Genomic DNA, 13,949 nt, shown 5'->3' with positions numbered 1-13,949 from the left:
ACAAATACTGTGTACATGTGTAGAGGAAATATGTTTCTTCCTTTCTGAATATGAGAAGAGGATTGTGGGATTTAGGTGAAAATTTGCAGTTCAATGTGTGATGAACATGGTATGGTATATTTTTCACAATGGTACCACTTTTACTCCTACTGCTCAGTAAAGAATATGCATGAGTTGGAGAAAAAGATTTAATCAAGTGCTGCACAGAAGTGAAGCATCTCACCCCTGACTGACTAACTGACCTGAATTTGTCTCTTGGTGAACACGGCACTGTGGTAGAAACAGTAGTGGGTCTACCAGGTAACATAGCTACAAAAGCTGTTAAAAAAAAGCTGCTAATAAAAAGTAGATGATATAAAATTTGTGTCTTTCTACAAAAAAAAATATTTTCCCTGCCTCAAAAATAGCCAAGCCATGTGTATTTGTATAGCCCTTTATCACAAGCATGTCTCAAATGGCTTAGCATACCATCATATACATGTCATATACCATACTTCTATATACCATACTACACACAAACACACTCACACCTATGGGCAATTTAGAGTCTCAAAATCACCTGACCTGCATGTCTCTGGACTGTGGGAGGAAACACGGGAAGAACATGCAAACTCCACACAGAAAGGTCCGGGGCGGAGATTTGAACCCACAACCTTCTTGCATTGAGTCGACAGTGCTAACCACTGAGCCACTATAGGCAAACTGATTCCCAGATGGCCCGGACCTAGGCGGGGCTGGACAGGCGGAGCAGTGGCTCACCTCTTCCCGGCTGAAAGGCTTTCTCCAGGGCGGGGCGCACTGAGCTGGTCCCATGCAGCAGTCTGTGGGACGGCAGGACGGCCAGGTACGCCGCTCCGAACACGGCTTCCGGGGAGGAGGTGTAGGCTGCCAGGGTCTCCCCCGTCTCCTCGCCATTCACCTTGGGGGGTTAAGGGGGAAAAAGCATGTTGGGACTCTTCTGCTTTTATGTGTCAACAGCTGCACTGGAGCCTAGTTAATGAAAATGTTAATGCTAGTTAATGGTAAGAGGTTCAGTCCAAAATGAGATCTCCACCATCTGCTGTTACAAAATGATTGCTGGCATGTAAATGAAGCATATTATAGGTTACAATTGAAGTTATCAGTCATCTTGAGACCTTTGTTTACAAAATCATTATGGTTTTAGGCATAGCAGCATCTGTGTTTTTGAAATACTGAATGACGCATTTGAGGCAGCATATTTTGTTTACAAAATGGATCTATAGCATTTTGGAATGAAACCCATCATATGTTCTTTACACTGTCAAGTGTATGTAACATGTAGGTACCTCTGACACATAACAACGCCATAATGTATATAATCTCACAGTGATTTAAAGACGACATACTTATTCTAAGATGGAGTAGAGTTGATGTAATATGATGATCCTAAGTAGATGTCATGTTAAGCCGTTATAAAAGACATACTAATACAGATCTTCAGCCCTTCTGGGGATAATTCAGTGAAGAGATCCCCTGACAATACTGAAGATGAAATACAACACGTTCCTCCTTCCATCTCCTAAATGACCCCTGGACTTCGTTTTAATTACCCATTCCACCAGGCTTACATCTGATTTATGAGAAACCCCTTCCCACATACATAGACCCACACACACACACAAATGCAAGTACACTCTCTCAGCCTCTAACTCTCTCCTCACTGGAAAAATGAAGATTTAAGGAACTGACTTGAGCAATAGAGTCCCTGATTCTCTTTCAAGGAGAGCTGTATAATAAGAGTGATCAGAGGGCTCTCAGTGGGCTTTTTACAAGCACTCTGTTTGAAATGGCAGAAGTGTGAAGGACTGTAAATATGCCTCTAGGCACACTCAATAGAAACTAATCTCTGACATCATTTGTTTTTGTAAATTGCTGCTTGCAGATGGATGCGCCCGCTGAATGCGAATACCTAGTCAAGACTTCTGTTTTGGTACATGTTTTCACGAAAAAAAAAATCCAAGATAAAGCAAGCAATCAGTGCTTGGGGAAAAAAATAGATGAAAAAAAGGAGTGAGGGAAGGGGGGGAGTGAGGAGGGAGAGAGAGATGAAGTTGTTGGAGAGAGGCTGATAGATTGAAGGAAACCAAGAAAGGGAGATGAATAAGAAAGAGGAGAGGGGGAAGAGGGAAGGGAGCTGAGGCTCACCTTGAGGCTGAAATCGAAGTAGCAGCCGCTGCAGTCTCCAATCCAGTTCGCCTGCATGGCTTTGACCCCGTACCACTTTGGAAGGTCTGCCAGGGCGTCCAGGAGGGGCTGGAGGAGGGGGACAGGAAGATGAGACACGTGAGACAGAAGTTTACTATGTGGTTCTCATTTACTTTGTACAAGTTTGGGAAAAGCTAATTCTCCACTTCACTTTGGAAAGGAGATCATATTTTGTAGGGGAGCAAACAGTTCCTCACCAGTATGTGGCTGTTGAGGATAATGCCACTGACTTCAACTCTGTCACAGAGTGCAGCCCTTTCAAAGCCCAGCCAATTTATTTGGACAAAGCAGCAGAGCAGACCAGGTCACATTATGCAGACAAAGAGGGATTTTCAAAAATCCTGACCTCTACTCGCCCTACTTTCCTGGATATCACAAAGCAATCGCCTGTAAAGCGCTCTCTTTCTCTCTCTCTCTCTCTCTCTCTCTCTCTCACACACACACACATACACACACACACACACACACAGCCAAACAGTTAGTCTGCATGATTAAAGGAAGCTATGCATATCAACGAGGCTGGGGCCAAAAAGCCACAGCTGGGCTGAGGCCAGAGATGTTATATCTCTCTTTCAGTCTGTCACAATCTATTACCCACTTTCCCCCTCACAATGCCACTCAGCATGCAGTACCTCATCACAGATATATCAATACAAATGCCAACACTAACTATACTCATCACTAGCATGATTGCCAAGTGTGTCAGTTGCTAGACTGTATTTGGTCCAGAGTGGGAGCAAGAGACATAAATCCTGGTGAATTTGTGTCAGCAAACTCTGAGAGACTCTAGGAGGCATCACAGCAAAACAAAGACGCTACCAGCAACAAAGAAAGGCAGGAAAGCAATGATGACACACTAATGATGCCGTTCAAGTGTGAGGGGGGTAAATCTTTTTACTTTTTCTGAAAAGAAAATGTGGTCTGGCATAGAACCCACTGTAACTGAAAGATGTAGGACAGGAGTCTCCATGACAACTAAGAAAAGTTATAAGAGAGAAAGCATGGTATAGCATGGTAGAAAGTAAGGCTGCCCAAGGGTTGTGTGTGTGTGTACGTGTGTGAGTGAGAGAGAGAGAGAGAGAGAGAGAGAGAGAGACATCATCCATCCATTACAGTGAGATATTATACTATACATCCACATATATGCAATTTCCCAGGATTTGAACCAGCAACCCTTAAGTCACCAGTTTACCACTTTAAAAATTAACAAGCCGTTGTGTAGCATCAGTGTACCCATGAAAAAGAACACGCTTACTAAATCAGCTGTGTTCATATTTGAGCAATATTAAAGGTGAATAATATATTGTGCTCCAGGTATGTGAATTGTTTATTTATCACTGCAGTGTAATTGGCAGGCGCCATGTATGCGTGAGTTCAACATGTGTGATTATGCATGAAATTGAAAACTATTTTGCATTCTGTACTCCCCACATAAAAAAAAATCCATCTTAGTAATAATATGCAGTCATCTGTGTCCCAGAAGGAACAATATGGTTAGGATTCATGAAACCCCCTTCAGCAGGACCTGGAACCAGACAGCTAAACTGATGACCATTGAATAAATATTGTCTGAAGTTAATGTTGTCTAACATACTTGCACCTACAATCACAGACTGTGCACAGAGACACACACACATAGGCATCACAGTCCAATTACAGCACTTTTCGTGTGGCATTTCGTTTTGACACTCTGTCCTCCTTTCTCTCAATCTCTCTCCTTCTCACTTCTTTCCTTTACACCTTCCTCTTCCTTCCTTCCTTCCTTCCCACTTCTGTGTTTGTTAGAGAATATTAGAAATGCGGGAACACACAGTCACAGTGGGCCGCTTCGCTTCCACCTCCATTCACACCTCTGACATGGACATGCATGGGCGAGTACAGCACTGCTGCTAAAACCGGGTGAGACTTGATTGTGCACAAAGTGATTTTCATCAAAGGAAAGAAAATTAGCAAGGGAATTAGCGTTATTCTTAACTACAATATGCCTCCCCCTCACATGCAGTGGCTGCCCATCAATTTGTCCCACAATATATTCAGACTATTTGTAATTTACAGTTCCTAATTGTTAAATGGATTAACTCATGTTTGGAAAATGGATTTCAGGTCAATTCTATCTAATGTGTGCCATTAGATAGATAATAGCAAATCAGTAAATGGAATCAAACCAGTTCAGTGCTTTCCACACATCAGAATACAAACCTGCTCGCCCTGCAACCATCTAGATTCAGAAGGCTGTCTTACAGTCTGTAGTGTGTGTGTGTGTGTGTGTGTGTGTGTGTGTGTGTGTGTGCGTGTGTGTGTGTATGTGTGCTTGCCTGCACATCTAACAATGCACATGTATGTATTGCATGTATAATGCATGTAACTCCTCCTGTGGATGACTCATATAAATCTCTCCAAGTCCAGAGGGGGTAATTTCACTGAGCAGCGGGCCTGTTCACACCTCAGCGCTGGGAGGGGGAGGGCTTCTCATCAGCCAGCCAGGCGGCGGCGGTCATAATACTCGACTCCGCCGGTCTCTCTCCTTGGCCTGGGGACGGCGGACTACAAATGACAGTCTCCAGGGGTCTGATTGCAGAACCAGAGCCAGAGAAGCAGGGCTGATGCTGCTGCTGCTGCTACTGAAGTGTCAGCCATGATTGACATCAGAGGAGCCTGCTGCTCACCCTGGCCCTCGTGAAGCTGCAGGCCGGCCAATCAGACGCCGCTTGCCACGTACCCACACATTCACGAATACACAGGACGGACACACACACACACACCAAAGAGCCCCACCTTGGCATAGTTTGTGGTCTTGATGAACCATTGTCTGAGCAGCTTCTGTTCCACCAGCGCGCCAGACCTCCAGGAGCGACCGTTTTCATCCACCTGCTCATCTGCCAACACTGTCTGGTCCACAGGGTCCCAGTTCACCACGGCCTGGAACACACGAACACACACACACACACACACACACAAGCACACACACACATGCGCATGCAGAGGCAGACACACAGTCTTAATAAAAAGTGGAAAATCATAATGAAAAAGCAGATCTCTGACATAGCTTAGGAAGTAGCTTGAATTCAACAGACAGTCCACACACCTATTTCAAGGGCGTCCCAATTCATTGCACATAATCCACAGGCGTCGGTCAAAGTTCTCTACTTTTCATTTCACTCATTTTCTGATGAGCTGCCTCTGTAGTTTCTGTGACTGCCAAGGACCTCACATCTATACCACTCATACTCTTTCTTCCAAAAGAATACCAGAATAGGGATTTTAGCTCAAAGGCCATCCTACCTCTTTCTGGTATGCCAGTCCTGCTTCGAAGAGCTTGATAAAGAGGTACTGGGTCCACTTGTAGTAGTCTGGAAGACAGGTGGTCACCTCCTGTCAGGAAAAGCCGGAGTCAGGTCAGTGGTGTGTGGTATGACATGACAGGCACACACAAGTGAGCCACCCAGACTCAAAGCTACCCCTCTCACTGGTATGAGGTGTAGCTCAGTCCCTCTGCCTACTCACCCGGTCCCAGTTAAAGCAAAGCCCTAGGCTGTCCAGCTGCTCCCGCATGGACTGGATATTACTGAGGAGAGGAGACGGGACAGGGAAAGGGCATTAGGGTGAGTGAAGGGGAGAACTCAGAGGGAGCATAAATAGAGAAAGCCTGTGTGTGAGAGAGAGAGGGAGAGTATAAATGATTAAAGGATATGAGAAAGGATCTAATATTTCATGTACCTTTTAGTCCACTCCTCCGGGTCAAGACCTCTCTCGATGGCTGCGTTCTCTGCTGGAAGTCCAAAAGCATCCCAACCCATCGGGTTCAACACCTGTGGACGCAATCGAGAGCTCTGTATCAGGCCTATTTGATGGGAAGTCTTTACAGCACAGTCTACAGCCAATAAAACTGAAAACACTACTCCAACTTTTTGGGAGTTTGGCCCATTGGTCACCTTACCCAATATGTGACAAGAGGATTAGCACCAATATCATCTCTGTGATAGTTCTGTCTGGTGCACATGCTAACGCACTTTAGCATACAGCATGTTAAGTAATTCTATGAAACTAGCATTATCCTTAAAGTGAGAAAATGAGACCTTGTAGCAGCTTGGACACTGGATGGTGAGTTAATTTTAATGACACACATCTAAACCTGACTGGCTTGTTTTACGGGATTGGTAAAATAGACACTAAATTCGACAAAAAACATGCACTTTCGATAGCAGAAGATCCCTCTTCACGGTAGAATTTGAGCGCAACTTGTTTTGTTTACACACAAAGTGAGCAAGTTAGCCAGACAGCTAACCTTTTTTGTGCTGTTGATTCATAATGGACTTAACTGATGAATGATGAAGACTGACATTTTGTTTTCAGAAGTTATGAATCTACAGGCCATAGAATAAAAACTAACACCAAATTTGGATTACTAAAAGGTCTATGTTCAGGTTTTACTCTTCAGGATTACTTAACATACTGTATGCTAAAGCGTTAGCATGTACATCAGACAGAGCTATCTACTGGAGACACAGAGATTACTTTGGTGCCAATCTTCTCCCAAAAAGTCGGTGTAGTCCTTTAACAACAAGCCGACTACAATGAACAGTATCTGAGAGACAGGTGCTGACGGTGCTCATCCACTACACTAATGATGAAGAGAAGGCTTATCCTGAGATTTGCTGTTCACTGTGTCATCCCAAGCATCTCCACTCTTTTAGGCCTGGCACATTTATCCAGGCTTCCAGCTAGTCTACAGTGTTAAACAGTGTTTCACTTCAGCCTCGTCTAGAAGGCAATTTAATCCGCAAAATAGTGTTGTCCTCCCCTAATTATAGTACATGAACCCTATACCATAATGCATGTTCCTTGCTGAGATCTCAACTCCCACGTTAAATGCATGCAGAGTGACTATACAGAGTAACCGCAGTTGTTATATAATGTAAATGTAGTTGCATTCTGCAGTGAAAGAGCGAGTGAACAGGACGGGGCTTAGAATGGAAGGTAGTAATTGGGATCAAGCCCCCTTTCTGCATCCTCTATGTTTCACACTTTCATCGGGGTGTGACAGCTTTAAATAGTAGCCATTAAAGCCTGTACAGACTTACACATAATATGGATGCAGTTTGGAGTCATTCAAATTATTCAGTAACTTGGTTTACATTGTATTTCTCAACCAACATCATCATCTTCTGTTACATACCCTCTCTGTCTGTTTTCTCCCTCTCCCTCTGTATCTGTACTGTATCTACGGCCATTTATTGTCCCCCTCTAACACACACTCTCCATAAAACTTGACATAAAACTTCTCCCATTTCACCATGACATAAGATCTAGTCCCACTTCGGCCACAGGCGCTGCTTCCAGCATGCTTGTGTCACGCTCTCTCTCGTAATGACGTCAACCAAAGATGATGCCTCTTTCACTCATCTCAATTCCGTTTAGCTCTTTGACTCCGTTTTTAACCTTCCTGAGAAAGGAATGAGATAACAGCACAGGAGTGGAAGGGGTGAGTAAAGTAGAGGAGAGGAGAAGCAGAGCGAGGAAGAGGTGAGGACTGGAGAGGATCATTGTACTGAGTCTAACGGGTCTGATGTTTCAGACGAATCGGTATCCTTGGTAACTGCCTGGGCCTCATTTGTAAAGCCGAGTGCTGGATGGTATTAGGCTAAGTGAGCACAGCACAGCAGACTAGTCCGACTGCTGAGGAGAAATACAGACACGCTGAGAGCAAGACAAAAAGCCCAAAATTGCCTATGTAAATATACCCAAAAAACCCATGCAGCTCATTAAAATGGACATGGTACTACGTTGTTTATTCAGTGTAAACACTCCATTAAAGTGAAAGAGAATTGACGAGGCGTTGCTACGGGGACCGTCTGTGATGGACAGGCTGTATTAGTGAGCTCAATTCTCAAAGTTCAAAGAGCGGCACAGGCGCATTATCATTCCACTGCTAAGAGCGGCGGTTCCTTATGTCCACACGACGCGTGAGGACTAGTCCGAGTCTTACCTTCTTCAAAAGACTCATTCCTAAGATATTATTGTGGAGACTTAAATTTCAGAACACGAGTGACAAGAGGCAGGAAGGGAGTGGGTAGAGCTGATGGGGCTGACTTCATGACAACCTGTCTAATGTGGAGCAAAACTGAGACGTATCCATCAGTACGCTGCTCCAGGCTACACACTTTGCAGACAAGGAGGACAGGAATACCAAGAGACTGATTTTGGGCATGTAGCTTTGCGCTGCTACGTGAAGGCGTCCGCCCACACAAAAGCTAGAAACTAGAAGCTCCACTCCATCTGTGACAGGCAGCTTTAAAACATAACTCGGCAATTTCCCACTTTCCCATCATTTTCCATCATACCAATGGATTCTGACCAAAATCTTGTCAGTTGCTTCACTATAGAGTCCAATACAGTCCTATAGGGCCAAGGCACAAGTCAAAAATCAACCGCAAGAGCACCCAAATCATGTCTTTTTCAACATATTAATTCTCACTCTGTAATGAGACATTTAATTTTCAGTTTATCCATGACTTTCACTATCTATTGCACTACCTTACACAGTGGCGAATGTAGACAAGCAGCTGCAGAGTAAACAAGGAAACGCAAACGCAATGGCCAAGGTAGCATTAAAACTGTACGGGAAACGCATGACAACGTTTTACCGAAATGTCTCATTACAGAGCGAGCAATGTCTTGACAAAGACATGGTTTGGGTCCTTTTGGGGTCAATTTCTGGAGTTTCCATTGGCCCTACAGGAATGTATAGGAGAGCTCCACACCCTAGCAAACAAGATGCAAGTAGCTCTATAGTAAAGTAATTGATTTTGGTTAGAATGGATAGATATGATGGAAAAAGATGGGAAAATAGGTCTGAGGAGAAAATGCTTTATGATAAAAAAGCAGAGCCACACAGTTAAATTACCCACTAAAAGACAGAAAATACCTATTGAGTGTGACTGTCGACAAGGTGTAACTTCATTAATTAACTAGTGAATAGACTATGTGTGCATACAGCGGAGCGAAGTTCTCTTCCTGACAGATGCTGGGAGAAAGTACACTCTCGGGCAGGAAGCGGTCGCCAGTCATGTGAAACCACGGCTGCCGGTGGAGAGATCAGTGACAGAAGTAGCTGGGGAGTCTCTCTGCAGGTAAGGGAGACACACACACCACTTAGTCAGAGCGACATCCACCAGGAAGAGAACACTGGGAAAATAAAGAGGGAACGGTGTCTTTTATTGTTTTACTGAGCATGTGTGTTTGTGTGTAAGTTGCTGAGGGTTTAAACAGAGCACATATCAGTGCAAAGCTACAGCTTACACAGAAAACACCATGTGCGGATGTAGAATACATGTACCTGAGCATGTGACAGAGGTGGCACATATTCAATTGTTTACATTCATTTCAGGTGAACGTGTGGGGGAAGGGGGGGGGGGCAATTTAGTGTGATGTGATTCACTGCTGAGATGAAGACTGTATATTTTCTGTATATATGAAGACCATGTTTGTCACTGCTCCTCTCCAGTGCGCCTCCTCTGCTCTATGGGACCTCTAACCCCCCCCCCCCATCCATCTCTCTGTTGTTGTCTGGGAGGGAGACAACATGCTGATTACAAAGCAATGACGGGAGACATGCTACCCTGACACACTCGCTACTGACAACACTTTGTCAAGGCCCATTAAGCTATCTCAACAAAATCTTCAATAAAGAGAGGAGAGGAGAGAGGAGAGAGGAGATGAGAGGAGAGGAGAGGAGAGGAGAGGAGAGGAGAGGACGGACAGCAGCTGCTGGCTGTCATACCAGCTTCAGTGATTCGTCATGGAGAAGACAAGGATGGATGGTGTGGCGGCAGAGAGAGAGAGAGAGGGAAAGAAAGGGCTAAACATAGGCCATCACAGTCATGTCAGAGAGTGTGGGTGACTGCATGGGCAAGGTTAGTCTGACAGACACTGGTCGCAGCTTGATCGTTACCCCCGGTTTACAAGACTCAAACAGATTGCTAAAATACAGTGTCCTTCATATTGGTCACATCTCTCTGATCTGAAACACAGCAGAGTCCTCAACACCCTAGAGATGGAAAAGATGAATTTTGCCTTCTGTCGTTCTGGTGGCAAGCCAATTAAGAGGGATACAATACATACAGACATCAATGTCTTCAAACATCATAGTTACAGCTGGTCATTTACATTGCTGGGCGTTCTCATGAGGTACTACTAGCCATGAAGTCACTGTCTGGTGAAAACTTTGTGACTCCCAAATGTCAGCTTTTCGGGAACTAAGAAACAATGCCTTGTTTTTAGATTGAAAATCATTCATTTTTTAGTTTATCCGATGGGTTTTGAAAGGGTTTCTCTGTAGGGAAATGAGCTTGTTGCAGCAGCAAAAGTAATAATAATCAGTAGGGAAATGGAGTATAAGCAATGGAGTATAAGCAATATTTAAAAAAAGCTATATGAAAAATGAGCAAAAGAAACAGTAAAAAATGAATAAAACAATAAAACAATAAAATAGGAACTAAACAATGTACATGATGTGCAAATGTACATTCTATTCACATTAACACGTCTGCAGCAGGCCATATATATGTACATAAAGTGCTGTGGCTTGCAGACTAGCACTATAAAAAAAACATTACCATCTCTCCCATGTAACAGAGCTCCACCACAGAAGTACCATATGTACGAAAAAATGGCAGTGTGGAAAAATGCATGTGCATTATCATCTGTTCAGAGTGTCACTATATTATTACAATAGCAAAGTGTCATATATGCCGTCTGATGTGCAGAGAGTGTGCAGAGATATGCAGAAAAGCAACAATGAAATGTTATCTCAGACCATTATGTATAGATTTATGACTCTTGCAAAGCTAGAAACTAAAAAAGAGCTCCACTAACAGTAAATGGGAGACTGACTTGGTGAATATTGTTACAGTATAAGATGAAAGTTTAGCTCAAAACTTCAAACACTGTCATGAAATAAATCGCACTTGGGTGTGAGAGCGCAAGCAAACATTCTACAGCTCCACAAATTTCTGGAGTCAGTAATTCATGTTCAAATGTATTGATTAAGCTGTCTGACTTTGTGGGAATAACGTGAACTGTACTTGACAGCGGACCTTCACTTTAGCACAGGAGCACAGGGACAGCCTTGTTAGCAGCTGCCACACAAATAGCTTGCTACAATAAAAAAAATGCTCTTCAAAGTTCTTCTAAAGACAGCACAGCCTTTGTGATTCTGGCAGAAACGTCAATATACGGCCGAGCCATAATGATCCAGGCAGCAGCTTCTTCTGCGCAACAGATGAAGAGAAAGACGTGGGATAAGCAGCCTTGAATTTTCTACACATCCTACCGTACAAGCTTTCGCACAGCTTGGCCTGAGCTGTGACAGTGAAGCCATACGGGTTTGTGTGGATGTGTAAAAACAAAGGCAGAGAAAGTTAAGCCAGCGAATGAGACATGAGGCGAGCGGCGGACAACAAACAGGTCAATAAATCAAAATTTACAAACTTCAAGTCATAGTTGCCTTAATCTTATTTTTAATCTCTATTCTTATAACACGACAAGAAGAAGACAAGACACCATTAATGACTAAAAACAATATAATTAGCTTAAAGATCCAATGCAATGAGCATTTCTCAATGTCATGGTATAATTTTACAAAGGACCTGTTAATGTAAAGTTACCCAAATTATTAAAACTGTCAGCACTGTAGAAATTTGACTGACGCCGTTTGAAAACTCCCTCTGGTTTCAACAGAATCAAACAGATTTAGAATTCCAATCTACTTCCTGGTGTAAATGATGTCACCTTTAATTAATGCTCTGATTGGTCGACAGTGTGCATAGTTAATCAGGTGTTCCATAGTCTGTCGGACAGTAGCCAAACTAGCCAAAATCCCCATGCCTCCTTTGTTGCTGGGTTCCAACCCTGGATATTTGTTCCCCAAAGACATTAATATTAGCATGCAGTGGAAGCACAATCATAGGCAGGGTTTGGCTCTCACTCAGTCCTACAAGCTTTGTACCATCTAACCATCAGAAACTGAAACAAATGATGCTCAGTGTTTTAGAAATCAACATCAAACTTTTCCTTACCGAGTTGAAATCATTGTACTGGATCTTTAAAGCTAAATACCCAGTGTACTTTTACTTCCAAGCGCTTAAGTCAGAGTGAAACCTCTGTAGACTTGTTTTACTTTAAATGCCTGTGCTGCATGTATTAACCTGCCTTGTTGTTAGTGGAGGTGATTTAGTAGTGGTGATGACATATCTGATAATAGGAGACATACCTGATGCCCTCTCATCCTCTGGAAGTGGCCAATGGTGTCGCTGATGGTATACACACGCACATGACCCATGTGCAGGCGCCCCGATGGGTACGGAAACATGGAGAGGACATAAAACTTGTTCCTGCGGGAACCCTGGGAAGAACAGCAGGTTGTCAAAATACACACCTAGGACAATCTCACAGGACGAGGCAGAGATTCACCTGACCTTTCTTAACAAAACACGGCTCTGTTCCTGGACTTCTATAAAAGACTGTAATGGGCACAGAATGAACACTGGCGGAGAAAGCAGAAAACATACAGTCTACTTCTGGCCCCTGTTAATTTCAGCAGAAGCACAGAAGAGGAAAGTGTTTACTGTTCAAGGCTCAACATGGGGAGATACAATAAAAGCATGAGATTTTTTTTGCATTGTCAGTCGGGGCTTTTGAATGCGTCTTTTGTACAAATCCATCTGAGGAAAGGGTTACTGAGAGATACCGCATTAACCTGCTGACGTCAGCGCAGGAATAATAACTCATCGGTCAGTATGGAACAACATTTGAAACAGAGAAGTGACTCTCATGCTGACTCATGATGCATTATGGGGCTCTAACTATGCCTGACGACATTGTCCGATTCTGAGGTCTGGCGCCAACTGGTTATGGATGGTTTACGGTCACAACACCGTTACCACAGCAACACAGTAAGTGCTGGTTAGGCGTAGCCATACATGATTACGGAAAACCTGACCCATGAATTTTTCAATAAATTAATTAGGACCAAGGCTGTCGTGAACGCCTCTGATGAACGTCCGCCTGTGCCAGTCAGACCATTAGGCTATATAATCAGCCTGGCTTTCCGTCTACTGTGAGCTACAAGGACCAGTAATAGCTATGGGAATGGTTTGGAAGGACGCTTAATGACCCATAGGTAGGTTATTCAATTAACCTGCAAACACTCCTCCATCAGGTAGTCTCTCAACAGACTTCTTCTCCAAGCCAACAGTATACTTCGCTAAGAATGGGCTGGTGTCACCGTAGCTTTCGGACTTTAGCTTCCACTTTAATTTAATTAATATTAGGGATGGGACGATATATCGAAATTCAATATATCGCAATACAAAAATGTGCCAATATGTATCATGGGGCAGAAACATGAATCGTGATATTAGCTACATTTTATTCTGCTGTAGTAATCATAAATGAGGCGGCTTGACCATCACAATTTCACAAGCTCTCCATCCAAATTATTTTCACTTTGTAATGACATTTTTAAATTGTTGTTTACATTCTAGCAAGACGATGCCATTGCTAGAAAGATTTGTGGCTCAGAAATACTGCACAGTCAGACTTGCTGTCACTGAAGTTTTATTTATTACATCGTATCGTGGTTGTATCAAATCATGAACCCCATATTGTGTATCTAATCATATCATGAGATAAGCATATCGTGCCATCCCTAGTTAATGTTATTG

The 13,949-nt window shown here is 43.4% G+C and overlaps 1 protein-coding gene across 1 annotated transcript in view; it reads right to left on the bottom strand.

Annotated features, from left to right (window-relative positions):
- Positions 1–13,949, bottom strand: part of lars2 (leucyl-tRNA synthetase 2, mitochondrial) — a 33,712-nt gene that overhangs the window by 16,362 nt on the left and 3,401 nt on the right. The window contains exons 3-9 of the mRNA XM_071525466.1: positions 12,497–12,628; positions 5,944–6,035; positions 5,731–5,791; positions 5,509–5,598; positions 5,002–5,145; positions 2,167–2,274; positions 760–919 (exon numbers count right to left, since the gene is read on the bottom strand). Coding sequence (XP_071381567.1) covers positions 760–919; positions 2,167–2,274; positions 5,002–5,145; positions 5,509–5,598; positions 5,731–5,791; positions 5,944–6,035; positions 12,497–12,628 — 787 coding nt within the window. The remainder of the gene's footprint in view (positions 1–759; positions 920–2,166; positions 2,275–5,001; positions 5,146–5,508; positions 5,599–5,730; positions 5,792–5,943; positions 6,036–12,496; positions 12,629–13,949) is intronic.

Source organism: Centroberyx affinis, unplaced genomic scaffold (genome assembly GCF_046629955.1).
Source record: "Centroberyx affinis isolate AG114_WGS23_722 - 3 ecotype Tasmania unplaced genomic scaffold, CSIRO-AGI_Caff_v1 ptg001293l_1, whole genome shotgun sequence".
Taxonomy (NCBI): domain Eukaryota; kingdom Metazoa; phylum Chordata; class Actinopteri; order Beryciformes; family Berycidae; genus Centroberyx; species Centroberyx affinis.
Note: the sequence above shows the minus strand (reverse complement) of the source record. Positions and strands in the feature narration are given on the sequence as shown.